Source organism: Excalfactoria chinensis, chromosome 4, assembly GCF_039878825.1.
Source record: "Excalfactoria chinensis isolate bCotChi1 chromosome 4, bCotChi1.hap2, whole genome shotgun sequence".
Lineage (NCBI taxonomy): Eukaryota > Metazoa > Chordata > Aves > Galliformes > Phasianidae > Excalfactoria > Excalfactoria chinensis.
In genome coordinates, this window is record NC_092828.1 from 74,611,170 (window position 1) to 74,639,124 (window position 27,955).

A 27,955-nucleotide genomic window follows, 5' to 3' on the forward strand; every position below is an offset into this window, starting at 1 on the left:
AATTACCCCAAGCTGCCCATGCACTGTTACGCTATTGCCTTACCTCTGTGGGAGAAGTGATGCTCACACCCAAGACAGGCAAAGCAGACGTGGTCCCATGGAGAATTCTTTCTTGGTTTAAGTAAAAAAAGGGGAGGGGGAAGAGAAAGAGGCTCTTGCTCTGTCAGGGATGGACATCCACTCTGTGGAGCTGGAAGGGCGCAGGCTGTCAAGCTCACAGCTGAAATGCCACCACAGGGAGCAGGGCCAGGGAACCTGGGCTAAATTTAGCCCCCAGAGGCATTTATCTTCCCACTTCCATTCTTGGAAAGTTCCCACTGGGTAAATATAGAGAGGGGCAGCAAGGGGGAGTGGGGGGTGATTCAGACAGGTGCAGGTTGCTTGATGAGGGGTATTTGCTCTAACCAGGCCCGAACTTAATTTACTTCACTGTTTTCTTGCTGAAATTGCAGGGAACTGCTCCATTTTGAGTCCCTGCTGTGACCCAGCCCACCAGGCAGCACCTTGCCAGGACAGCCCACTGTAGCACTGGCTTCCACAGAGCACACTCTCCTCCTCACACCATACCTGAGTGCGTTTTCCACTTTCAGAGCAGTAAGATGACCGAGCTCCCCTCTCATCCAAATCTGCGAAGACAAGTCACTTATTTGGTTCTATAAAATGATGCAGTATAAATGCATAGAAATGCAGAAAACTTCGTGGGGGCAAACAAAACAAGGGGGAAGGAGCGTGCAGGCTGTCTTATCAAAAGCTGTCAGCTGGTGAGTGTCATTTTATCCAGTTCCCCCTCAACCTTTGCTAAACTTCTCGGCAGTGGAGCAGGAGCGGCCTGATGGTTTGAAGCAGCACTATCAGCAGTACTAGATAAGAAAGAAACCAAACTACCCAGCAGAGAAATCTCCACTACCGCAAGAACTAAAACCAGGGCACTCGGGAGAATATTTTCCAAGTCCTCTCCAGCACTCTGGTGAGTTTGTAGCTGCACTGTAGAAAGTGTGAAGAGCAAAGAAAATGTTAAATAATAATAAGGTTTCAACTTTCGGCTTACTTGTAGTTTCCCTCTCTCCAAATTCACTTAATACATACCGTAACTTCAATAAAGGTTCCTTCTCCTGAAGTCAAAACTGAATGAAATTGAGAAGAAATGCTGATAAACATCATGAGAAAGGCTGGGAGTTAAGGATTCATTAAACATCAAGAAGTCGCAATCACAACCAGGATTCTGCAGTCAGAAAAGCCAACCCTGACTCTAAAGCCAGTCAAGAAAACATGGAAATAGAGGCAGTAAGTAAAAAGGCAGAGATTATAAAGGAGGGGGAAAAAAAGATACAGATAAGAAAATCAATATACCTTGAAAAGTATGAAACGTGGGGCATTGTAAGGGAATTTAGACATGAAAGGAAAACTCTTCAATGGAAGAAATTAGCGATAAATTGCATATTCTTTTGTTGCTGCTGCTTTCAACCAAGAAATCTTAGAAACAAGACCAACTTTTTCAGTGATAAATAAACCCAGCGCTAACAAAGCAAAGAGCTCAAAGTACTTGCTGAATAAATCCACCATTCAACTGGACAAGAGCAAACTGAAATATTCATTACGCTCCCTTAACAGCTGAAGAGCCATGTTAAATAGAAACTTGCATGAATATTTCAACCAGTAGCTTCAGATAAGCACCAAACGGGAGCTTGTGGAGAGGTGACTGATAAGTCAGACCTGTTCCTGTTAAGCTTCCTAACACTTCAAACTCTGGGGAAGGTTGAGAAGCCAGGTCACGAAGGACTCTCCTATCTGGACACCAAGGGGGCTCCCCCCAGGCTGTGTCACCTGACACGTGCTCCAGGAAAAGACATTCCTTCGTCAGCTGTTCATTAATTAGGGAAGAATTAAAGGACAGGTGTACGTTTAACATCAATCAAAGAGGCTGCGTGGAGGATCAATCCCGTTCAATGAAGTTGCTCTCAGAAAGATTATAGTTATTAACATAGCTGAAAAAAAGTTAATGAGCTTTCTGACTTAACACTGCAAAGCATTCTGATTTTAAATTTTAGCACTAAATCGTACCAAATAAATAACTTCATGGGGATTAGGGATTTACTAGCAGCCCTCGAGGTTTGAAATGAGCTTTTATTGTGCGGGGATATTTTTGACTGCTCTCTTGCACTGTAAACCACTGCAAAACAGAAAACAAGAGCCAATTCAAACTTGGGGTTTACTCCTGTGCCCATTAAAATACCTGCTTGCAGCTTCCTGGCACTTGCAGCTGTCTGCTCTGCAGGTCACTCCCTTAGAAGCGGCTCTGGTCACAGTCCCCAGCAGCAGCGAGATTCAGATTTTAGCCACGAGAGGGCATGAACACCTGCACACATCCTGCTCCGCTCCTACCCGCATGGCGACAGCTGCCGGTGAGATCTTCGACATTTAGAGCCGAAGGCTGCATTAACATACAAGATGTGTAGTTTGTAACTACATCGAGAGCTCAGATGAGCTCACTAAACCGAAGGAGGGACCATGAAACTCGTTACTCTTCCTCCATGAGCTATAATCCTTTAAAGAACTTGAGCCACAGAAGTCTGGTGGCGCTGACAGCTGCTCCCTGCTTTCCTTTCTTTTCCAGGCTTTTTTCCCCTTCCAGACACCCGGTTCTTTAAAATCCACCGAAGCCAGCAGCTATTAACTGGTGGCAGAACATGAACCTCAGGAAAGCTCTGTCAATATCTCGTCTGTTTAGCTGCTGTTAGCACCTCACCAGTGAGGATGACTGAGGCAAGAGCAGCACCCGCTGGCTTTGGATCTACATAGTGAACTATTCCCCCTTCCCAAATTAGCGCTATCTATACAATATTAAAAATCAGTTCCTACTCACGCTGTATTCCTTGCTCCTCTCTCCCATGGCTGAGCGAGCTCCCAAATCTATTTTGTTATTGTGGGGAGGAAAGGAGCACGTTTCAGTAAATAACATCCGCTTCCCCCCCAAGCCACTGCAATAGATACACAAGAAGCACCGTTCTGATCTGACTTACGGTTTCTTATTTATCACTCCTAAGGCTACTTTGGTTTTTTTCCCCAAGTGAAAGAAAACACAAATTAGAGAACGCTGGAACTGAAAGTAGATTGCACATGATAGAAACTGTAACCAACACACCTTCCACTTGTCATGAGGAAACATTTAGAACAGAACTTCACTTTAAAGAGACGAGCTTATTACTTCCAACACTTCCACATTAACTGATCAGCGCAGACCCGCACATTGCATGCATTTCCTATCACTACTGAATAACTAAGGTGATGATCCAGTCCTGTTAATGTAGTTTGTTATCAGACGAATTTGTCCTTTTACGCACAGGCACGAAGCTTTAACACCAGCAGTTACTGCCAGCACCATTAACTGCGAGGCAGCTGAAATGGAGAGAAAAGAGTACAAAGTTAAATTGCTATCAAAGAAACAGAGCACTACTGCTCCAGTGCAGAACTGAAACCAATCGAACATGAAGATCTTTGGTATGTATGAACCTGAATCTCACCAAGACAGCACGCTAAATGTTTCTTCTTTCTTAACAGCACATTTATCTTCAGATGTAGCTCCAGTTAAGTTTACTGATCAGTATTTTCATTCCGTGAAAGGTATTCCCAGTGTATTGAAACCCAGAGCTGTTAAATCCACAAGCCTTTAGCAATACAGCTACAATGCTACACGGAATCCACCCCCTCAGAGCTTAAGTTAGTTTAAACTGGGAAGTTTTAAATCATTCTCAGCAAAGGTGCTCATAGACAGTAAGTTCCCCAGAAATCCAAGTTACATCTTTCTTTCATTCATACCATACTCACTCCATGCTAACAATCCAATTAGATTTCTCTAGCACCCAATTGAATAAAATTTCACTGACAGCCTTAGGAATATTTAACATTAGCAAAAAAACTTAAAAACTTCAAACATGTGAGGAATGAATACAACCAACTGCCAGGCGTATTTTTGGCATTTATTCACAGAAAACAAATATCCACTTCTAGGATGCACAGTGCAGTGGAAAGCACTCACCAGCTGGCTAACAGGTGTTGGTTTGGAGCCCATTCCTGGTGTTCAGGGGCTTACTGCCCTCTTCCTGACTGATGATGAAGAGCGAGCAGCTATTACTATGCAAGCCTCAGTGCTCTTGGTGCTAAACTGACCCAGTCCCTCCATCTCTGCTGCAGAAGAACACACAGAAGGTCAGCAAGTCACAGCCCCATGACTTGATGTGTTCCCCCACTCCCTCTCCCGCATCTCTCGCACAGTAAAAGTCTCCAAACACGTCTTTTAAGATTAACTACTAGAACAGCCCGCACTGCTCTGCCAGGCGGATTCCAACTGTTCACAGTCTTACCCATCAGCGAGGGACAGTCTTCCAGGAAAAGAACTCTGGGAAAAAAATATTAGTTTTTAATAGAAAAAAGTGGTCTGAGACGGCGCAACAAAACGTACAGAAATATATTAAGATTCAATACCTCTTCATTAGCATCGTCATTAAAAAAGAAAGGTAAAGACACCAAGCAGTGCTGAGCTTGGTGAGAGACAACCCAACAGGCCCTCCTAAAACCAAGGGATGTCACCTACCTCCTATTCTGATAAAAAAAGGGAAATCACACTCAGCCTGAGATAAACTTGCTACTTAAGAGCCTTTAGATGAATTTCATTAAGATGCGAAGTTCTGCGTTGAATTTAATGAACAAACAGACCAATCACCACCTTTAAAAAGGCAAGGTATCGATGTTTTCTCTTTAAGAAATAAAAATCAACTGAAATACAAATGTAACTCCAAATCCATTTAGAGAACGGACACAGTGCTCCTCTTAACGCGGTACAATGTTTTTAAGCAGTGCATTAACTAAAAACGCCTTCCATGTGCACAGCCATCGCAGCACATTCAAGAATATGGGATTTAATCATACACAGTTTTATACAACTGTCCCGCAACAATTACAGTAAGGACAAAAAATAGCAACTCACAGAAACAGCAAGTACAGTTAACGTTTTCAGCTGAGTACTACACACAAGCAAAGGCGAGTTCCTACAAAGATCACTTTGTGAGGATGAGAAAAGTACATATTTGTGCTCCAGTACATATGATTAGATCCAGTGCTATGAGTTACACCAGTAGTATGCTGCTACATTAAATACAGAGGCATATACACACAGGTCAACACGATGAGAAGAAATTAGGTTAACCATTTTAACCTACCCTCCTTCTGCATTGCGTCTGTAGTCCACGAGATGCTAAAAGGACACGGCACCGCATGTTTAAACACTTACACTAGCAAATTACAGGCTGCAACTGGCACCAACCTGGCTGCTTTTAGTGCTGAAGATACTTACAAGAACATGCACTTCAACAGGACCTGCTGCACATTAATTAAAACAAAACTATTACATTCAGAACAGATCATTTCCTCCTGGCCTGGATTTCAGGCATGGGAAATGCTTCTATGTGCAAGAGGGACAGCATGTAAACAAGGAATTGCCCCAGCTTCTAATAATAGCTTGACTCACACACACGTACAAAAAGGATTCCAGGTGGCAAAGGGGAGAAGAGAAACAACAGTCATTTGTTTTGGTCACTCACTAATAATCATCGCTAAGTAGTGCCAAGGAACTGTCCCACTGGGGAGTAAGCATCAGGCACGGGAGTTACCAAAGGCCAGCTTTACCAGGGACGGATACAAAGCAGCACCTGGCAGAAGAGCTTATAAATACTTCCCCTCACGTTACAAGTTGCCATTTGCAAGGGTACTTTGCATTTAGAGATCATGATCTGTGTATGCAATGGAAACAACAGACACTGGGTCCTCTACCAATTTGGTTATTTCTACCTACAGCCCACCAAAATCTAACTCCAGGCCATGATCCCACAAACCTCTGCACTCCTTTAGCTGCCAGCAATGCCTCTCACTAGGCCTTGAAGACTACATAGAGGAATTCAACCATGATACCAGAGAATCTCAAAGCAAGAAGCACTCCAAAAAAAAGGAAATGTTTTGCATAAGCAGAAAGCACCCACAGCAAAAAGGACCCCGCTTTCATCACTGGAAGAGGGATCCAAACAGAAAGCAGCAAGTTCCACTGTTAACAGCAAACAGAAAAGCACTCATTGACTTTATAACACGCAGATAGATGCTCCACTAGGAATAAATAAGTTACAGTAACTTCTCACCTGTACAGTGCTCAAATGAGGAGGTTCCTATCTAACAGCTTTTATATTTCCCTTTAACGCTTCCAGGGAACACACACTGAAGTCCCTCACTACTGTCAGCAGGGCACTAGGATCTACAACACAAGCTTTGTGCAAGACTCCAGGAAGCCAACCCTAGCTGGCCAGAGACCTGAGAACACACTGCAGTGCTTTGAACAGCTGTTCATTTTTTGGTCTTAAAACAAAGTCATCTTCAAAACACCAAAAAACCCTCACAGCTAAGCTAATGGATTTTCAAACAAATAACCTTATGGAATTCCAAGAAACCCTGGAATGTATTTCAGCCCCCTTAATTTACAGCACCAGCACTAATGATTTTTATTTTGTTGTAACTTTGGCCAAGTCCATATATATATATAAACTCCAAAAGCTGAAAGACTACAGCTCGTTACCCTCCTTTCAGCTGGGTTTTGCATTTCCAAGTATAGAGTCACACACTGATTGCTAACAGCTTGTAAGCACTTTCAGTGCATAAAGTATTCTTTTCAGGGATGTAGGCTCCTAAATATCGCCTTCCAGAAGGATCTGTGGAGATGCCGGTGTCCTTATTTTAGGGATAAGCAAACATTATTACACTTGGGGGGAAAAAGATAATCTGCGTTAATTCAAAAGACAAGGCAGTGTGTAAACATAGAAACCTTCTGCAAAATATTTCTATCTATATAACGATTAACATAGGACATATCTAAATTCCTCAGTAGTCAAAGTTTGTCTACAGTGATCCCGTTTTCATTACAAAAAGCACAGAACCTGTTGACATCTAAAATAACTGGTGCTAAGAACTGCCTACCTTGGTCTCATTTACCATTTAGTTACCTATTTCAGAAGCTATGCATACCATTCACTATCCTCCACTACCTAGAAGGAGGGGTGAATCTATTAACTTGTTTGAACAAAGCTCCGAACTGCTAAGCACACACATGAAATGAGCTTTTAGACTATGAAGAGACACAAATTACTTTCCGGTGAAAGCCTATGGCAGAATTTCAAATCCTGTGCATTTAGAGAAGTGAGAGTAAGACATGGATGCAACCTCTCTGCCTGATGAATACATGAGTATTGCAAACAAGGGCTGGCAGACTATCTAGCTTAATGCTGAGCATGATTAGATTAACGTTAATCAGATCTTTTTAATAGTAAAAGACAAAAGAACAGATAACCTTGAGATTAAAAAAAAAAGTATTTGGAAATGAGCATCCTTCAAAACAAATGCAGCTGCCTCCATCATGCAGAACATAGATGTGATGCTCAGAATTTGTTGTGTGGGTACATTTGCTTAAGGGTATCCAGGTTCAGTACTTAACGCACTTAGTTTTTAAATCAAGCGTACACTCACACCTTAAAAACAATTGATTTTTAAAACAGACCTAAACGTGACTTGTTTGAACACTTAAAAACCTGTAACATTAGAAAAAGTAGAAAAAAGTTTTTCCTTGTCACTGGAGACACTAAAGAAACTTCCCTCCGACATTACCCTTGTTACCTGAGTCTTTGGGTATGCTTAATATGCTTAATATGCTTAATAAAGCACTTTCTTACCCAAAGGGATATACACAGAGGAGTTTTCTTCTCTTCCTGGAGGTGTTTGAAAGCATTCATCTTGAACTCTGGAACTACCCCAGTCACCTCACCGTATGTTGCATGCACACCAACAACGGCTATGGTGATGCTGCAATGGAATCATTGAATGTTTCTACTCCTTATTTTAGATTGGGAGGGTCAATTTTGAAACCAAATATTTTAAAGTTTTATCATGGAGTTTCTGATTTAAACGTTTACCTGATGGCAACATCTGATTTAAACAACATAGCCCAAAGGAGAGTAAAAAAAGAAAAGCATACTGAATTAAGCTTCACTAAGAGGAGTCTTTGTGCAACATAAACACATCCATAGGCTAAATCTGTCCAGAGCAAGTATTGTGGAATAGCTTTTCTGGGCCATCCATTTCCCCAGGGAGGTGAACTTTTGGAACTGAGTAAATGGAATACATTTCTCCTTTAAACCACTGACTTCAACCAGCATCTCCACTGCAGATTAAAGCAACCAAGCACTGAAGTGAGTCCAAGATGGAACCACAATAACAACTCAAGATGTTCTTGATCCAATAGTGGGTTACATCCCAATTTATAAATTCACGTTTTGTCACCAGCTCCACAAAATTACACAGTTCAATGCTCTGAGAGAAGCTTTTCTTTCCCTCAGGTCTTGACAATGCAGGTAGGTCACACCTAAGGTTTCACCTGATCTTAGCATTCACTATAATCACTCAATTGGTGATCAGACGTAATCATTTTATGTCTCATTTCTACAAGAGAATGAATACACCTCATCTATAATTGTAGCCTTATTGAAGGATCTGAAGAAAGCACATCAGTCCCAACACAGAACGAGTTACTCTCTTGCTTCAGTTTATCCAACACCAATTAAGAGAGGAGGAAGATTCCACATGAATTTGAGTATTTCTCTTACGTTGCCTTATTTCTAACCCTCCTGTCAAAAACTCACGTGCTATAGGCTCTGTGGCTTGCTACACTCTCACAGATAAGTAAATGAAGTCCAGAAAAGCTTACTCTTTATCAAAGGTCAGCTTAGAAAGAAGCTGCTCAACTTGGGACCAGCACAGATCCAGGGGAATGTGGTAGCAGATAAAAAAACAACTTTGTTTAAAAATACTGACTACAAAGACGGCCAAATACTACACTCTACACTAAAATGCTACTACTACATTGCACAGCTAGATATAAAAATGGTCTCCATAGAAAGGCACAGTTTTTTGTTTAACAAATGTGCATAGGAAACAAAAAAAAATGTATCAGTTTTTCTGTATCCGTTTTCATTAGGTGAGGGTCCATGCAGAGATTCATCCATAGCCAAGAGACTTTTCACTTTTAGATGAACTGAAAGGGCATCTACAACCCCGCACCACCACTGACAATAAATGCATTGTATCTCCTACTCCCCTCATGAATACTGCATCAACTCCTAAACCCCATGTTAATTGGCCATGATGTCTTCCAGCTTAAAACAGCAGTACTGCCAGACAAATCTAAGCCTTAAAACAAACATCATACCTCCACTTAAAAATAAGGTTTATACTGTAACTCAGGATAGCCTTCTCAGCAGCTCTGTATGCATCTTCATCATTTTAGCCCCAAAGTGATGCAAACCAAACCAAACGTGGACTGCACTCCCTACAGCGAGAGCACAGCTCCCTGCAAACATACATAGTAACACTTAGCAGGAAGTGGCTAGGTGGTCTACACCTTGCAGGGTCATAGGATCCTTTATGCCTCACAAGCACCTGCTTCATTGAACTCAATTCTCAAAGCTGATCAATGGTGCTGAGGCTTTCCATCCTTTGCTTTGGAGTTTAAAACATCAACGTTGTCATTAAGATGGAGGTCTCGGTGGTTAACCAGGTTCTCTTTGTTTTTCTGGTCCACATCTGACGTAACATTTATATCTCCAACTGAAATACCGTTGGTCAACACAGGAGGTGGTTCCCCTTCATAATCCTGGGGAGTGTTCAGCACTGGTGTTCTCGAAGCAGCGCATCCTACTTTAGATAAGAAGCAAGCTTCACTGGGTAACGGACCATCAAGGAAAGGAAGTTTCTAGAAAAATAGAAATACATTATAAAAAAAACAATGAAAGCCGATATTCCCAGATGTCAGGGGTATAAAACAAACCTAACGGCCCCATGTCGATGCCTCTTTTTCTGTTCTCTAATTGGGAATTAAAGTAACACATGCAAGAATCTATCCTAGATCATTTTGGGTTTTTGCATATAAACATTTAATCACCTAACCAGTAAAACTACAGGTTTAAGCCTTCACATTAAGCTAGCAAAGGACATTAACAGGTCTTCTCACTGACATTTTTAGATGACTGTCCCACTACTGTAATTTTGAAGCACACAGAAAGAATATTGCAAGTAGAGTCTTAAACATAAAGAAAAGATACACTTCTCTTTTCAGGCAATTGTTCATAGAAACTAAGGAGAAAAAATATAATCCATAGCACTTCAAAATATCTACCCTTTTTGCTCCCCTTCCTCTCACCTTCCCTCTTACTCTGCCAAGACAGTTATCGATATCTTCGCATAAAGACAGATCTCTAGGGAATCTGATCAGTGCCGACCAAGCTTCTGTGCAGTGCATTGCTGCTTACTTCATTTTGTGGTTTAAAGGAGAGAAGTTGGTTACTCTGGACACAATTTGTGCCCTCCAACGCCACCACAGAAGTGGTAAATGCACAAGCCTTCCCTGCATTAACAGTGCACTTCAGCTCCAAGACTGTTACTTCCAGAAAACAATTCAGCATACATGACCCAGTTAAATTTCAGCCATTACACGAAAGCCAACTTTCATTTCAATTCCACTGTTCTAATAACTGGCTGAAGCCAGTTTTTCCAGTGCCATGTAAATCAGAAGACAAAGGAAAACTGGGAGGATAAGCTGTAAATATGTTCATAGTTTTCATGGGTGGTGGTGGGGAAATAAGAGTCCTTTCTTTTTCTCCCTAGCAACTCCCTGAAGTTTGCTGCAAATCAATCCAGACTTACTTTAATACCCATTTTGTTAAGATCATTTGATTTCTTTAGAAAATTAAAGAACTGCTTGAGGGTAGCCCTACTGAGAAGGACTTAAGTCTTTCATCAACCAAGGCCCTTAACAGGAACCAGCAAAGTGCACTTCTGGCCTGGATGGTCAATGGCATCCTGAGTTCCATCAGAAGAGGGGTGGCAGTAGGGCAAGGGAGGTGACTGTCCCCCTCTACTCTGCCCTTGTGAGCCCCAGCTGGAGTACTGCATCCTGGTCTGGGGCCCTCAACACAGGAAAGACATGAAGCTTCGGGAGAGGGTTCAGAGAGCCACAAAGATGATCCAAGGGCTGGAACACTTCCATGAAGATAGGTTGAAGGAACTGGGTTTGTTTGCCCTGGAAAAGAAAAGGCTGAGGAAAGACCTCATAGCAGCCTTCCAGTATTTAAAGGGTGTTTATAGACATGAGGGAAATCGACTTTTTAAATGGGTAGACAGTGACAGGACAAAGGGGAAAGGTTTTAAACTAAAGGAAAGAAGGCTTAGATTTGATATCAGTGGAAGTTTTTTACTGAGAGAGCAGTAAAGTGCATCAACAGTCTGCCCAGAGAGGCTGTGGAAGCCCCATCCCTGGAGGTGTTTAAAGTCAGGCTGGATGGGGCCCCTGATCTAGATGGGGCTGCTTGATCTAGTAGCTAGCAACACTGTCTGCAGTACTGGGCTTGTAACTTGATGATCCTTGAGGTCCTTTTCAAGCCAAGACATCCTATGATTCTATGAATTCTAACACCTTAGAGCCTGCACCATCATTTGACCAAACTACTTTAGCAGATGAAGGTTCTGAGTCAAAGAAGCTATTTATTACAGTAACATAATTTAACTTCTCATTTTATCCTGCTCTGCACAGAACATTGAAGCTATTTTTTTTTTAGAGACCATGTTTAATCCCAATTGCATCTGCCAAAACCATCACACGACAAAGTACTACTGACACTCAGGACTCACATTTTCCAATTCAGATGCATTGTCCTCTAGTTTTATCTTCTGGTTCATGCAGCTCAGCAGATGATCCAATACACACTGTTTGGGATGCATTCCTTTGTCAAAGCGATTGTACATCCCACACCAAAACCTTAAGAATATGGCAAGAAAGGAGAATTAGGCAGGAAATTTTACACTCCTGGTCATAAAAAATAAAAAAAATAAATAAAAAAAAGATGGCATTTAAGGAAAAAAGTGTTTCAACAAACAGATCAGGAATGGATGTTAAACAAACACCGTAGTCTTTAACTCCAAACTTCAACATCAATCAACAAGCTTTCTTAAAGCTTTAACAAAGTTCAAGAACAACTTTCGAGGGGTTAAGTATTTCTTCCCTGTGATACAAATGAGATGGTAGTAGGCATTAAAATAAGACAAAAATACACTTTGTTCTGCAGTAGACTCAAGGGCTGGGCAGTTCACCTCAGTTTGTTCTACTTCCCTACTTCAGTGAAAATCCTCCACCTTCCACATGTGCATCCCTCTCTCAGCAGGGAACAGAAGTGAGAAGAAACAAAGCAAAATCACCCACTCCAGCTGTGGGACCCAGGGAGGCAAATACACGATGCAACAAGAAACCCCTTCTTGTGAAAGCCATCCTCACTGCAAAAGTCTGGGTGTGACTGAACACTGAAATTAACATTCAAAAGATTTCCTTAATATATGTTAGAAAGGAGGAAAGGAGAAACTTTAACAACTGTTTACCCTCTCAATTAGACCTATCAGAGCAACAAGTCAGAAGTGGGAATGGGTGCACAGGTTAATCTACAGATCTAAAATTCATCCTCTTTCCGTTCCTCATCCTTTTTATTAATACCAAAAAAATTACCTTTCTGTACCTGCATTTCTTCAGAAGAATTGCCTATATACTACTGCCACTTTATGGACGAGGAATGGATTGGAAAGAAACCAGCCACTCTAACCAGTGAAAAAGCATTTTAGTAAAATTGAATTAAACTTCTGTTACAATGAAACAAGTGCCCCCATTCCTCCCTTCTTGAATAGGTAACTTACTGAAAACAAAAAGGTAGCGTGTTGGGTTGAAGCTCTTTGTAAGCTGTAAATCCTCTGTACAAAGGATTTCTCAATTCCTGCTTCTTCTGTAAGAGGAAAGGCCACAGGGAATGGGTCTTCTCAAAGATTCTGTCAATCAGAAGGAAGATTTTTAGTTTTAGTTATTAGATCAAGTTAAGTAAACTAATAACATTGACTGTTCCGAGTAGAATTAGACTGAGGACGTTAAGAACTACTTTTACATAGTAACTGATCAATGTCTTAAACACAAAATCCATCACTGAGGAGCACATATAATCATTTTAAATGGATAATACCCAGTCCTAAAGCTGTATCTGCAAGTTATTGTTATATTCCAGAATAAAACACCTGACCACAGCAGAGATAATTCATCTGCAGTTCCTTCTCACACTGAAGAAGTTATCTGTGGAGACATTACCCTTTACAGATTCACGATTACAATAAAAACAAGCACACACTGCTCTTTTTCTGACATTTGAAGTGACTTTTAGTCTCCTGGCTTCATAAAATGCTAACTCACTTCAGATCTTCACGCTCCTTATGGCAGGTGCCAAGGAAGTTTCCAAACTGGCAGGAATAGACATGATCGTGGATCTCCAGAAGGAAATGTTCATTAAACTCAAATGCACAAGGGAACTGTTGCATGAGCTGCCAGACACACTCAATGAACTGAGTGAAGACAGGGGATACTTCTTTTGGGTCGCCATCCAAATGGCCACACCTAGACAGACGCAAACAAAACAGGGTTAAATCCTGTGTCACCCACAAAAAAAAAGCTGCCTTACCCACTAAACAACTAAGAAATGCTCTAGTAGTGAGGAACAAGAAAATATCACGCCCAGCCAAAAAAATATATAGTTTATCCTACAACTGCACATTAAGGTGTGCCCCTCCTCATGGGATTGAGCTCTTAAAACTAAGCCTTTGCACACACAGGAGAGTTCTGATCAACAGCAAATTTCACAGTGCTTTTAGACCTCACGTTTTGCACACGGGGATTAATAAAATCCCAGCAACAGTCCTTTCATCAGCACAGAATCCAAAGACTGCAGAAGCCACAGCAGCAGAGGAAAAGGCTGATATCAAAGGACCGATATCAAAAGGTAGTGTCACTGAGCAGCCTGCCCGCCTTGCTCTAGTGCTAACCCATGCACTAACAGGATACCACAGACACACCCTAGGCTGCACAGCACCCTCTGGACCACAGAATCACAGTGTTCAACTGAACCTCAGCTCACCAAGGCAATAACTATACTCCAAAATCACTCAGTACGAGGCCAGCATTCTCATAAATTATTATAAACTATCAGAGAAGAAAAATATAACCATAAAGAATAAGAAAATCCACAGTACTTTTGGAAGGTAACCAACCCCCTGTTGTACTACATTGCCTGTTCTTAACAGGAAAAACTTGAGGATATAATCTGGAAATCCAGGGAAATAAACAAGGCCCACATAGCTGTTTACCTTGAAATAGCTCCTTCTAAAGTATTAAGGGGCACACATTACTCATATTCCCATATAAAGGAAACAATTTGTCGTACTATTAAATGGATAATTCTGTTCCACCTTGAAAACAAAGTCTCCATTCTTAGCAATTTAGTATCACTGAACAGACCGTTCCCAGCATTCATTTGGATCCCCTCAATTTCTAGCAGCATAGGGCACCATAAGCATCCCAAGGCAATACTCCTAGAAGGCAGCTAACAATTACAGCAGTGTAATTCCTTAATCTGCCTAGAGAATGCAAATCATAATTGATTTTAGCACTATAATGGGATGAAGTTTCTGTACCAAATATGGGGGAAGTCCCAAAAAAAACCATCAGCTGCAACTTTCTTGCAGAAGATGATTGCAGAAGAGCATTCCTTGCTCTTCTCATATAACATGGATGCTATTTTACAAGCAGGAAAACATACAAAATTCAAACAGCTTATTCAAAACCTTATATTTCAAAGTAATGAAAAAAAGACTACACTCAAAATAGTGCTGGTAAAATAACCCCACTCTATACTGGCTGCAGTTCACCAGCTCCAGCGGTATCAGAGTCTCTTCACCAATAGTTTTAGAGGGAGCACACAAGCCTGAGAACACTGATTCAGTTTCACCATCTAGCCTTCACCCCAGCCACTACACCCAGTGTAGCAACCTCTTACCTGTGTGAAAACTTATGGCCCATTGCAATCCACTCCTTCTCTATAAGAACCTTCATTTTCAAAACAGAGGTTGGGGAAAAAAAGAAGCATTACTTATTTAGAAAAAGCAAGGTGAAGCCTTCGATGGTAATTCCATACAGCTCAAACCAAGGCTACCTGCTGACAGTACTACTTCAAGCATAACCACATAAGACAATGAAAAAACTAATAGCGATTTACACATGCAGTGTCATCCAGAAGCAAAAAATCGTAATTAAAAAACAGCATGTAATGAAAGGAGCACATCTAGCAGTGCAATGCAGCGAGGGAGGCAAACTCTGCATTGTTCTGATCTCAGGGTTTCTTTTAAGGATCTCTGAGAAAGAGCAGCAACCTGTCTTTTGGGTATACTAACAAAATGAGACGACTGGGAAGATCCCAGATCCGTCTGTATTTATGTAGTGATGGCTTCATATAAGAAAAGCCTCACTGCAGAAGCAAAAGGCCAAATTCTTGTGTAATGGCTTTAAAATAGATCTTATGCATTTCCCTGTGCTCTTTAGACTTCAGAATCCTAGAAGAGGTCTTCACTGTAACATTGACAAACTTCTTCACCACTTTCTCTGTGGATTGCTACCAGAGTCCCATCCTTTGCTCACTCCTATCTTGCTGAAAGGATCTCGTGGACTTTCAAGGAAACAAAGATTTGGGAATTGTAAATCAACTACCACTTTTGTGCCTACAGTGTTCAGAGTAATTAATGCTCGTTGAAAGAATCAAAGCTGCTCTTATATAGGTCATCTACTGTTTGTTCCAGGAAACGGCCTGAAACATTTAATGAAGCCTTGTTTACATTTCAAACCCAAAGAGTATTTTTTTATTTTTGAAATTCCAGCATCTGCGTTCTTACCATGAAGCCTTTGAAAGTCCTATAAAATGGATCTAAGAGGAGGCTAGCCAGGGAGCAGACCTGTGCTGTGCGGTCCCACCCATCAGAGCAGTGGACCAACACGCTGGCCTTTTCATCTTTCACAGCCTGTGAAGGAGAGCAGAAAGAACAGTTTAGCAGCCTTCTAGCTTGGTTACTGTAATTAAATGCTATCACTTCATCTGCATTTACCAGATTGTTCTCAAACCCAAGGGAAAGATTCGTCATTTCTAATCTGAACCATAGAAAAAAACACCATTTCCGGGCATATAGCCATCAGCCCCAACTAGAATAAAATGCTGTAGCATGCCTTGTCAGCAACAGAGATTGTCAAGAAACAAAGATCCTCTGATGTGAAAACACTTCATCTTTTGAAATGCCACGAATCTTCAGTCCTTTCTTCTGAGGGAGGATTTGGTAGAGGAGTAAAGAATAACCAGAAGCTTCAAGAAAAACAAAATAGATGAGGCTCAATAGAACTTCCTCTCATAAGGATCACCTTCTTTCCATGTCTGTATTGCTGGCAGAAAATAGCTTTTTGTTTGCTACATTTTAAGAGAAAAGACAACATTTACTGAAGTGATACTCTCAGCACTTGTTGTCTTCATTCCCTTTACTATTACTATTCATTCCCTTTACTATTACTGATGAGCAACCTGCTCTATAGACTTTTCTCTCTTTCCCAACCTGCAAAGTCACACTCTTCAAAAAAAATCCTCAGAAATGAGGACTGAACTGAAAAATATAGGTCTGTGATTCCTGCATCTCAGCAGGTGGTTCAGACAATCCCCCAGTTCAACGATTAGCAAGCATGTTGCATTAAGAGCATAAGGTGATAAATTGTTTGCAGTACTGAACATGCTATAGGGTACAGAGGCATTTATAAATGTCACTTATCCACATTCTGTGATTCTACTCATTTCAAGTGAGTTTTAAGGAAGTCAAAGAATCATAGAATGGCCTGGGTTATAAAGGGCCTCAAAGATCATCTAGTTTCAACCCCTGCTGTGGGAGGGGTTGCCAAGAAGTCCAGATAGTCCTAGCGACTGCATTACTACAAATGGTTATTGCTCAGTCCCAGTGGTACTTCCTCTATTCTCATGAGGAAACCCAGGAGTGAGCTGGGCTACTGACTTGCTGTGCTCCAACCACAGGTTTTCCAGCTGAAGCTTGGAAATATATATTTACCTTTGCGAGAAAGACACTTGCATCCATCACAGCCTTTATGTGCCGTAACCAGCCTGAGTTCTCCAGCCCAGTAAGGAAGTCACTCATCGATGGAGACTTCGTTTCACACACTAAGAACACAAACAAAATAATTAGCTGAGACTCCATTAGCAACATTCTTTTCTTTCCCCATCATCACCTCTTCACAGCAGCAGAGCTTGGTAGGTTTTTAAAGCCGATTGTTTCTGACTTAAGTGTCTGCCTCAAGAAAACAACTGGTTGCATATCTGAGCACACAATCCAGAAATATTTTATAGTTACAGGAGAACTTGAGGATATAAAAGTATCTTAAAACTGTAATACTATTTATTCAGCTGAGCTTCCTCTGTTAAAATCTAGTATTTAGTGGCACTCAACACCAGTAACCCTCACGCAGACACCTAACAACCACAAGCACGCTGTCACTTTCAAAGGTTAAAAGAAAGGAGAGTTCTAACTTGTAACACATAACCTTCAAGGCACTCAGATTTTAACGTGCATGTTGAAAATCAGAAAGAAAATACAGTAATGCAGATCAGCAGTCCCTAAGCATCACTGAGAGAGGTCTGTACCGCTGTTGAAGTTTGGTGGTTAGAAATATGAAGGTAAAAAAGTATTTATTCCGCCTCCTCCACCAGCACAAAATACATCTGCCAGCTATAGCCAATTGAGGACTGACACTTGTGTGAAGGCCAATCTCATTGTTGTGTGAATAGCCTGCAGAGTTACCTGGCCAGGCAATTAGTAGCATCAGTTATTCAGCTACTTGAGGGTAGATGAGCACTATGCTGACTACCAAAACATTAAACTTGTATTTTGAATGACAGCATTTGTGCTATAACTAAAACTAAACTCATGGATAAAGGGGAATGATTTACAGCACCTACTCTGATGCATTTTTCATCTTTGTCAGCACTGGGAAGTTAACAGCGCTGGAAACAAACTAGCAGAGTTGCTTGATTGATCCAAGGTAATCTTATCACCTTCGGTGTAACTTCTCCAAGATTACACCAGTGCAACTATAGGCATCATTCAACACCAAAGCCCACACCTACTTGTACACATAGGACATACCATATATAGGTCAAAATGAGATAGAAGCAATAGAGAGGCCACTCATACACACAGTACCAACCTTCCAGGAGTTTCTGCAAGCTGTTCCGCATCACATGGATGTTTTCGATGCCAATAAATTTAAAGCGAATGTTATCATAATTGTCTTCATTCTCATAACCCTTCCCAGCAGCTCGGTTGGCCATGGCATTTAACTGTCAAATTCAAAGGAAGAGGATGGAAAAGAGAGAAAATGACAACAAACAACACACAAAATAAGCGAGTCTGCTTCCCAAGGCTTCTTGCCTGTTAGATTTTCATCTCCCAGAACACACACTCAACAAAAGCTGCTGCTCAGGTGTCCCTTCGCACCTCCCCACACGTTACTGTCAGATTTAACTAAATGTATGTCAGCGTCTCCAGTCCAGCAGTCACATGCAGAGATTCAATAAGACCTTGGCTAGCACTTCTCAGGCCAGGCAGAACCAAAGCCCGACCCAACAGCAAAAGACTGCTGTCAGCAAGGAAGGTAAAGAGACGGCCTGTCTTTACTGTGAGGCTACATCAAAAAGACTGGAATGGAAGTCAGCAAAGTAAAACTAGGAATGCCACTTTATGAATAACATACATACATGGTAGTATAGAACTACTTAGAGAATTCCAAAGCTTTTCACAGACATACATGCACAGATGGAATAAAACCACCTGAGGGAAACAGAGACATTGAAAGTGAGCAAAAAGAATACAGCAATTGAGTGGAAGCACAGAAGAGAAGTTGAAAAGCTGCCAGTTGTGTTAATAATTATCACCCCAAGATGCTCAAGAGCCACCCTACCAATCTGTAGTGGGGACAAGAAAAAGAGCACCTCAACCCCCCACAGAATGATCTGCTAACACAAAAAGGAGAGAAGAAAAAACAGGACGTCTGTGGAACATCTCTGATCCTAGAAGCTGTGGTACCAAGAAAACATGCAATGATTGCTACAAACAGACCGTTCTGTAACTGAATGGAGATCTCTTACGGAACATCATACTATAAAAAGGCAAAATGCATCTTGAAACAATGGGTGAAGCATTCTCTGCTTTCCCCAAAAGGGCTTTTCCCTCCACAGCTTAACTACTACATTTGTAGCTCCTCTAAAGTAACTCTAAAATCTGAGCATGCAGCAGGTCTCACTAGAGCAAAATGAGAGCATTGATTAAATGTAAAAATGTAACATGTGCTATGCAAATCCTTATGTCCTAATTTGTTTATATCTACATTCCCAATCAATATGATTACAGGGCAATCATTTGATTTAGTTTTTAAAGCCAGTTCTTCAAGAGCAGGATCATTACAGACTGCAGTTTGTCTGTTTCTTCAATAACCTCTTATGTGAAGACCACAACAAAGTTCTAGCTCCAGAGAGTGGCTACCAACCAAATAGCTGATTGTACTGAATTCCAAGCTGCACATCCAAAGATCATTAGTGTTTGTTTGTTTGTTTTTACTGAGGCAGAAATTGCCTCAATCGTTATCAGATTCCATACAGATCCACTTCTGCCACACAGGGAGGCAGATAAAAGCGCTTCAGCCTTGCAGAACTGACTCTGAAAGCTGCTCTCCAACCCAATGTTTTAAGAGCACATCTTGAGAACAGCTCACGTCTCAGCCAGCTTCGAGACTGATGGTCACTTCAGGTCATCTCTAATGCAAACCTCAACCTAGAGCACTCCCAGCGTACAAGCGTTTTTAACAACACTTAACATTACAGTTTTGCTATTTGCAAGCATTCACCATATCAGGAGACAGAACAAGGAGCCTGATTCTGAATTCATCGCTTCAGACTTAATTTAACCTAAAGCTACATGAGAAAGCATTAGCAGAGTTGTGAAAATTAATTGGAAACAGCCTTGCTAGCACAGATGCAAGCTCTAGAAGCAACCACAAACCACATGAAGATACCTTTGGCCTTGTGTCTACAACATACATGAAGGGACTCCCAGGGTTGGCTTCTCTGATTGCCTGTAACATTTGTTCATCCTCCAGACAACGAGCACTGAACCCAGAGAGGGGCTGGCTACAACGACATATGGCAGCCTGCAATACACAACAGCTCACACTTTAGGGCAATGCAGCAGAAACAATCTGAAAGCAGGAAAGAGCATCACATCATTGGTTTTATATCTCACATACTCAGTTTCTCTGAAAAACAGCTTCTTAGATGGACACACAGAATTGCCATTGGAATATTCCACAAACCTAGGACTCTGAGAACCTCAAGAAACAGATTAAGGAGTCCTTTATTGTCCCGCTCTCAAATCCACTATGCTCTGATTGATAAGCACTATACCACACTGTATTTCAGTTTGGCACAGTAGTTGTTGTTACCATTCCACACAGAGCTCTGCTGGGCACACTGCAGGAAAAGCTCAGCTGTTGCCAACACAACCCCACAGGCGCCCAGGTCAAGGCACGCTTCCTCAGGAAAACAACAACTTGACTGAGACAGCATTTTCCTACCATCTGCATCTAAAACATTGCTGAAACAGCAGAGTTAAAAATTTACATTGCGGTCTTCAGTGAAGGGAAAAAAACAACAAAACTGAAACCTTCACTTATTGCGAGTTAAGAAGAGTTATTTCAGGGCGGTTCTTCCTCTTCCTGAGAAAGAAAATTTAGCTGAGTTAACGTGCATCTTGTCAAGCACGCACCTTGTTAAACATCATTCACTATAGCTACACAGTACATTAAAATAACCACACACAGAAAAAAGCACAACAGACATTTCTGAAAGCTGATAAGAAACTTCCAGACAGGAAGCTTGAAGAGCTTGTGCTTTTTACACAGCACTGTTATGTCTTTGGTATCTAGCTTATTCTTTGACTCAAACCAATTCTAGAGCCCTTACGAGAAGAATGGTTACACAAGAAGTTAAAGCACTTGAACAATTATCTCTTCCTTTCACTGGAAGGGGAACCCTTGCTCTCCAGCCCCACCCCACCCAAGACAGCAGACAGTTGAACTACTAACATTGTTTTCTTTATACAAGTAAGAAAGCACTGGAATCCGCCCCCTGCTTCTGAACCTTGAGCTTCCAATCACCGTTGCTTTACTTGCAGCTTTAGGCACCACGATTTCTGGAGGGTACGTGTTGCAAACCTGAAGTGAGAAGAAAGAATTTAGATTTTACTGTTTATCAATTCAAGATACAGGACAAATTCATTTTTAGTAAATGATGTCATGTTTATAAGTAACACTGTTCACCACAGTGCATCAAAACAAACTGTATCAACTTTACAGATTAGACATCATCCAAGTCTTTACTTGAGGATTGACAAGTTTAAAACGCAAACTGGAAACCCGGAGGAAATTGCAAAACGTTGGCAACTGAAAGTTACATACTAGCAAGTAAAGCTTCAAAACCATCAATGTTTTAGATGCTCACATTCTGATGCCCTGATGGGAAACACACTTCCCACGTCATCTCAATTCAAGCATCCAAAGGCAGCTGTTTAAAACTCCAGTCACTTCTGACAGCAAGGCATATACTACTTCAACCCAAAGCGTAACAATAAAAACTGATGGGGAGAGAATTAAGAGCACAGAGGAAGGATTCAAGACAACATACTGGTATCTTCCTCACTCAGGAGTTCAGTGTCTTTTAGATAGAAAGTCTGTGCATAATACCAGAGGAAACAGAAAGGGAAACTATACAAAGCTGGAGTTTGATTAAGCTTGTTGAGTAATGCTTCCATTTAATGTTGTTTACACTTAACCTGACCTTAAAGAGGGAAACAGCAGAAGCCTGTTAGAACTGAAACAAAGTCTTTCCTTAGCATGAGATCTAAACAAGCAAGAAATAGAAAGCATCTTCCGTTTCAGTTTTTCCCTTCCTTACTCCAGTCCCTTTTCCACTCTGCCTTGTTCCTCATCAAGCCAAGCCACTCCCATGTATTTCTCCTCTAAATATCCCTCATTACAGCTCAGGAGCACAGTTTGGAAACACCTAAAGAACCTCCGGATACGTCACGTTTTCATAGCACATGGTTTGACATTTCTCTAGAAAATTTTGCCAGAGGAATCCAAGCAAACCAAGGTGACTCTGAAGCTCTGTTCCTTCTTAGCATCATAACCCACACCTTCACATTAAGAAGCCACTGCTTCGATTAAAACCAACTGAGCTCATTTTTCCCCATAGGCAACACTTATGCAGCAGCAGGATTGCTGAATGTCATTAACAAAAAGAAAGAGATATTGCACCAACCAGCTACTTCGGACAAGAATTACCTCGTAGTCTTTATTAAGATCTGTTATTTCCCAATAGTCATTTGGGATTCCCATACGCTGGTAATCTACTTTCAAATCAATCACTTTCCATCCAATCTCCCGGTTATCTTTAGACATTTTAGGATTGTAAGAGAAAGCATAAAGTTCTTCAGCTTTCACTAGGAAGAAGAAAAAAAAAATAGTTATATTACAATATAGAAAGGTCAACATTTCTTAATAAGGCTTTTGTTCTGGCTAACAGCGTACAAACCACTGAGTTACAACAACTGAAACAAGGATTAAAATATTATTCAGCTGAGAACAATCAGAAAACTCAAGTGCTTTTTTCCCCCCCACACACAAAAGCCAAGGGCTGCGTGACTGTTGTACTCCACAGTTGCCTATATTGCAGTAACAGCTATTTTATTGATGCCCCTGCATTAAAGATCACTCTGTAAACTTTTCTCATCTAATCAAACTATTCAGACTGGTTTTGATGCCTTAGAAAAACACTGAGTACTATAACAGAACAGTACGGATATTTGGAATTTCTCAGTAGTTCATCAAAAACTTCCCTAACTTCATCGAGCCAAACAGGGCTCACAGATGAAGGAATTGCAAGAAGCAAGCAGGTTTCAGCTGCAATGCAATGTTCCTCGTGTTTACAGGGTTTCACTCCAGGTAACACCAAGTGCCAACAGTGCAGTTTCCAGTACTGCTTTCCCCACAGGGAAACGCGCTGCAGTATTTTCTTACAATTAAAACTGTAAAACATTCTGAAATAAATTACTGAATTTCCTACAATACGTGTGCTCTAAGAGACTGACATTGCAAGAACTGATGCAGAAATAGAAACATTTGGAGACCTTTTCTGTGAAGAGTTCATAAAGTTCTTGCAAACCTTCAAGTTCATTGCTCAACAGTGAATTCTGAGCTGCATGGAAAGCATCTGCATGGAAAGCATAACAGGGGCACTGAATATTACTGGTAGCCCAAGAAAAGCTTCAGGCTGTACCCAACAAATGATAATGTCTTCCTCCCTCTGTCTCTACCTTCCCAATTTCCTTCATTCTCCTCAGGAAATACAAATCCCACCAATAACTCATTTGGTTGACTCCCAAAGCAGCAAGCTCTCCATAGAGCACACCTGCCAGTGTGCTATAACACAGCCAGGTTACCAGACAGGTAACCCATTACTGTCAGTCACACACGTCCAAACGATAAATTATTTGATGCTTTGACAAATAATATGAAAGCATACAAAAAAAAGTTAAACCAAATGAGTGCAAAAATCCATAAATAGAACATAAGAAAGAGATACAAAACGTTACACCAAAGAACACAAAAGCAACTGACTGATGTGATCTCCCGCAGTGACAGCTCCCATGCTTCCAGCTGCTACATAAGCATCTCATTTTCAAAACTGAAAGAACAGTGACAGCTTTTAAACACGACAGCAGAATTCTGACAGAAACAGCCCTAAAATTAGAGCTTCGTAACTAAGAAAACTCCATAGCTCGGGACACAAGGGAAATGATGGGAACTGACAACGAGCTTTCATTTCCACAGGTGGCTCAAAGCCAAACTCAGCAAAACATTTCAACTACGGTACTTCTAATTAATTCCTACGTGATGAAGCAGACTGATGCTATTGACTCTCCTATAATAATGCAAGACGTCAAATATTGGTTCAGTAAGGGAAAGAGAAGCTGCTGAAGATGGAAGCCAGGTGGAAAACCCTGTGGAATGCTGTCCTGCAAGGAGAACAAACAGCCTGAAGGTTCATCCTTAAACTAAACAGCTGAGGCCTGAACAGACCACAGGCTCCTGAGGATGTTTTGCATCTACTTAGTGAGATTCCAAGACAGGACACCAGGGTGAGGCACAGGGTTACACATCCAAAAGATCAACACTACAGAGTTACCTAAATGTGCTACTGGGAAACAACAATAAGATTTACAGCTCTGTGGGATCTGGAATTCTATGGATATCCGGCTCAAATTGGCAAGAGCAGAGCAATGCACAGCTAAATCACAGAAATGACTGGCAACAACCAGCACTGAAGTGACACTTGGCACGTGTGCTACACTCTGGCCAGTCAACACTGCACAGGTCTTCAGAAGATTCCTCATTTCCATTGTCAGAAGATGAGTGCTTACTTTACAAGCAAATAGCCTGAGACGCACAGGATAGCAATCTACTGCACCCATCCACACAAACCACCTTTGACAGTGCAAGTACATTCTGATTTCACACCCTCCTCTCCTGCATTGATACAATAAAATCAAGTGTGACAGGCAAAGCTCAGATGAGCCTCTGAGCTTACTGCAATTCAATAGTTTGAGAAACAGACCGTCCCAAATACCTGGTTGTGAAAGTTTGAGCAAGGAGGTATACACTTCATGACAATCACGTTCCTGCCCAATAACAAAGTGAGCCACGTGGAAGTTCTTGCAGTGAATAAGGAGTGGGCACCCAGCTGTGGTTAGAGGCAATTTTTCTACAGTTGCAATATGATGATGCAGAATCTAAAGAAAACAGGAGATAATCAAAATCTTTCAGATACCACTAATAAGGCCATAAGATGTACATGCAGACTGGAGAGCTTTGCAATACACTTATCAGCAGAAAATGAGTTGATTTATGATATTTATCAAGCAAACATAATAAACATCCAGACTGCATACCCAAAGGCTATTTAACAACGAGCCAGACTGAAAGAACACAGACGTATAACAAAGTATTTCTAGAGACTGATATGTAATTGGGTTTAGCTGGTTCTACAAGAAACAAGATCATCTTCCTCTTGCTTCTTTTCCACCCACAAACACAACGTATTAATTATAAAATGGGACTGATGAAATAACAAAGGTTGCTAATTTCAGTGCTAGTTTTACACTTCTAAGCCCTGTAAGTTCAAGTTTGGCAGCTTTGTACATTGAGCTTGAGGTCAGAAATGAGACAGGTTTTTGTTCCTGGAACTATTGGGTCACTTCACCATTGTGTTCATTTCCTCCCAAAAGGAGGATTTCTGTTCAACGTGTGATATTTAAGCACTATAAAAAACTACGACTTCAGAATCTGTGAGACTATTCATATTGGATACGAGATACGTAATATTCTAAAACATGTATTTAAACAAGTATCACACATACCCATGTTTCTTTTCTGACTTCAGCAGAAGCATCTACATAGATGAGATGGGTAGCTGTCAGGTATAAAGTCCCGCTTGCTGCCTTCCTATTTGTATAGCGATCTAGTAACTTCACGTTTTCCACCTGCAGTAAGAGCAAAGGGTTACAAAGGAAATTTAGCTCTGATCAAAGAGCTTCTAAACAACTGGGGAGCCACAATCATGTCACAGCTACGAGCCTCCCACAGCACCAAACCAGCTGTACAGTATATATCAAGGGCTGGGAAGATGATTTGAAAGTTGAAAAGGTTAAATGAGCTGTCAAGATCCAGCAGCAGAAGGAAGAAAAGGATCACTTCGTTAAAGTTTATTGCTGTGCCACCTGCAGAACTAAGGAGACAACACAGAATTACAGCAGACAAGGCTGCCCACGTTTAGTACCATCAAAGCACTGCTGGGAAAGAAACAAGCCCTCCACTCTGAGTGCCACCCACTCAGCCCTCATAGGAGGCACTGGTACCTACCTGCGCTTACATATAAAGCACATCACAGCATCTCATAACCCACACTAAGCCAACCAAAAACACATTTTAAGAGGCAACGGCACAGACACAAATGTTAGTTTAAAGAATATCTACTTCTGTGGGTTGTTTTTTTTCCCCTGGCCTATTTGTTTGTCAGTCATAGAATTTCTCTTCCGTTCTAAAGCAAAAACCAAAGATTACGGGGGGGAAGAAAAGGAAGGACACGAACATCTTCCGAGCCTTATCTGCCCTCAAGGAAAGTTCTCAGGTTTATGACCACAGAGCACACAGCGGATCCGTTTAACAAGCGCTTGTAACGCCGCCCGCTCCCCAGGACAAGCGGCGGCCGCCCCGCTTACCTCTGACACAACGCAGCGCCCGGCCTGCGGCTCCGCCAGCGCGGCCCTCCGCACAGGGCAGCGGCCACCGGTCCCCTCACCCACCCCCAGCCCCAAAATCCAGCATTCTAGACGGAGCCGAGCCGAGCCGAGCAAGGAAGGGATGCAACCCGCGGATCGCAAGGCGGCAGCCGCTTACCTTCGGCGTGGTGATGTGCTCCATGATGGCACCGCCCGCTCCTCAGCTCGCCCGCGCAGCCAGGCCTCCGCCCCGCCATTTGCAGCGGGCAGCTCCCGCCCCGCCGCAAGTCTCGCGAGATGCTGGCGGGGCGGAGCGGAGAGGCTCCACGGCCGCCATTGTGAGAGAGTGGCCCGTAGCGAGGCTGCTTCATCTCGGTGCGTTCGGGCTCGCTGGGGAGTGTTCTGAGTGAGAATAAAAGGTGCTGACTTTTACCAGGGAGAGCTTCTCAATAGATGGAGCTATGGCAAAAAGTGCGGAGCAGAACTGAGCTGCCGAGGTTGGTGAGCCACCAGTTGAGACACATACTGCTGAGATCCTGGAATAGGACTGATGAGAGAGGCAGCCTCATTTAACAGGCGTTAAAAGGAGAATGGTGCCAAAACTAAAGCGAGGTGACGGGTTCAGATGTGATTAAAGGACCCGTTCCAGACACCGAGCACACAGCCCTACCCAGATGGTGGATTTTATCACTGAAAAGAGATAGCGTGATGTACGTGCTGGGGACAAGTCCACGGGGTGCTGATGCTAATGGGCAGTTACGTGGCACCAGACGTGAATCTGGCCTTCGGTGTTCTTTTCCCTCTCTTTAATGACACTCAGAAAGTCACTGGCACAAGAAATAACTTCAGGGAACACAGATTTTCCCTCTATTATAGAAGTTTGACTGTCGGAAACTGCTTCTGAAGCATCTTCCTGGGGAAAAAGAACTTGCACGTAGCTTATTTCTGGGAATATAAGCTGCTGGATTTGGTACAGATTCCTACAAACCTCATTGAAACCTTTGGAACTCCCTTTATCTAATAACTACCTTATATCTAATGGGCTCTTCAGGGGAATTTTTTTGAGTTTTGATGCCATGAGGTGGTTTCAGGCTCTTCATGTGATGAGCTGCAGCATGATTGTAACGATGACACCTGAATTAGGAGACACAAGAGTGTGCAATCAATGGATTTCCCCTGACTACCTGGAAAATTCCCCATGGAAAAGATCTGTGCCATTTTGTACAGCTTTTTCTGCTGACGTTCCCTGACAGCGATGACCTCCACAGTGCCATCTGAGTGGGTCAGATACAGCGGTCCCTGATACATGGGTGCAGATGCTGTAGTGCAGTTGTCTTTGATGCCACAGAACATCAAGAGATACGCCTGCAAAAACACAATGAGCTCATCTCTTGTTACTACCAAAGGAGTCACAAGACTAAGCACAACATGTGCTGCTGATGTTACATCACTAAAGTAGTTCAGAAATCCAGCCCAGCCCCTGACAGCCCTTTCAAAAGGTTTTACATCTCGGAATAAGTTGCAA

General features: G+C 41.9%; 1 protein-coding gene across 1 annotated transcript; it reads right to left on the reverse strand.

The window, feature by feature from the left end:
• Window positions 1-3,956: 3,956 nt before the first annotated feature.
• MTMR8 (myotubularin related protein 8) lies at window positions 3,957-26,722 on the reverse strand. Its single transcript, XM_072335424.1, has 14 exons — window positions 26,609-26,722; window positions 25,570-25,692; window positions 24,780-24,942; window positions 22,436-22,593; window positions 21,179-21,307; window positions 20,111-20,245; window positions 18,248-18,380; window positions 17,095-17,204; window positions 15,889-16,014; window positions 15,000-15,049; window positions 13,364-13,564; window positions 12,823-12,951; window positions 11,773-11,899; window positions 3,957-9,838 (listed from the first exon to the last, which is right to left on the reverse strand). The coding sequence occupies exons 1-14, from the start codon at window positions 26,630-26,632 to the stop codon at window positions 9,557-9,559; spliced, it is 1,890 nt and encodes a 629-aa protein (XP_072191525.1). The 5' UTR covers window positions 26,633-26,722; the 3' UTR covers window positions 3,957-9,556.
• Between the last annotated feature and the right edge of the window lie 1,233 nt (window positions 26,723-27,955).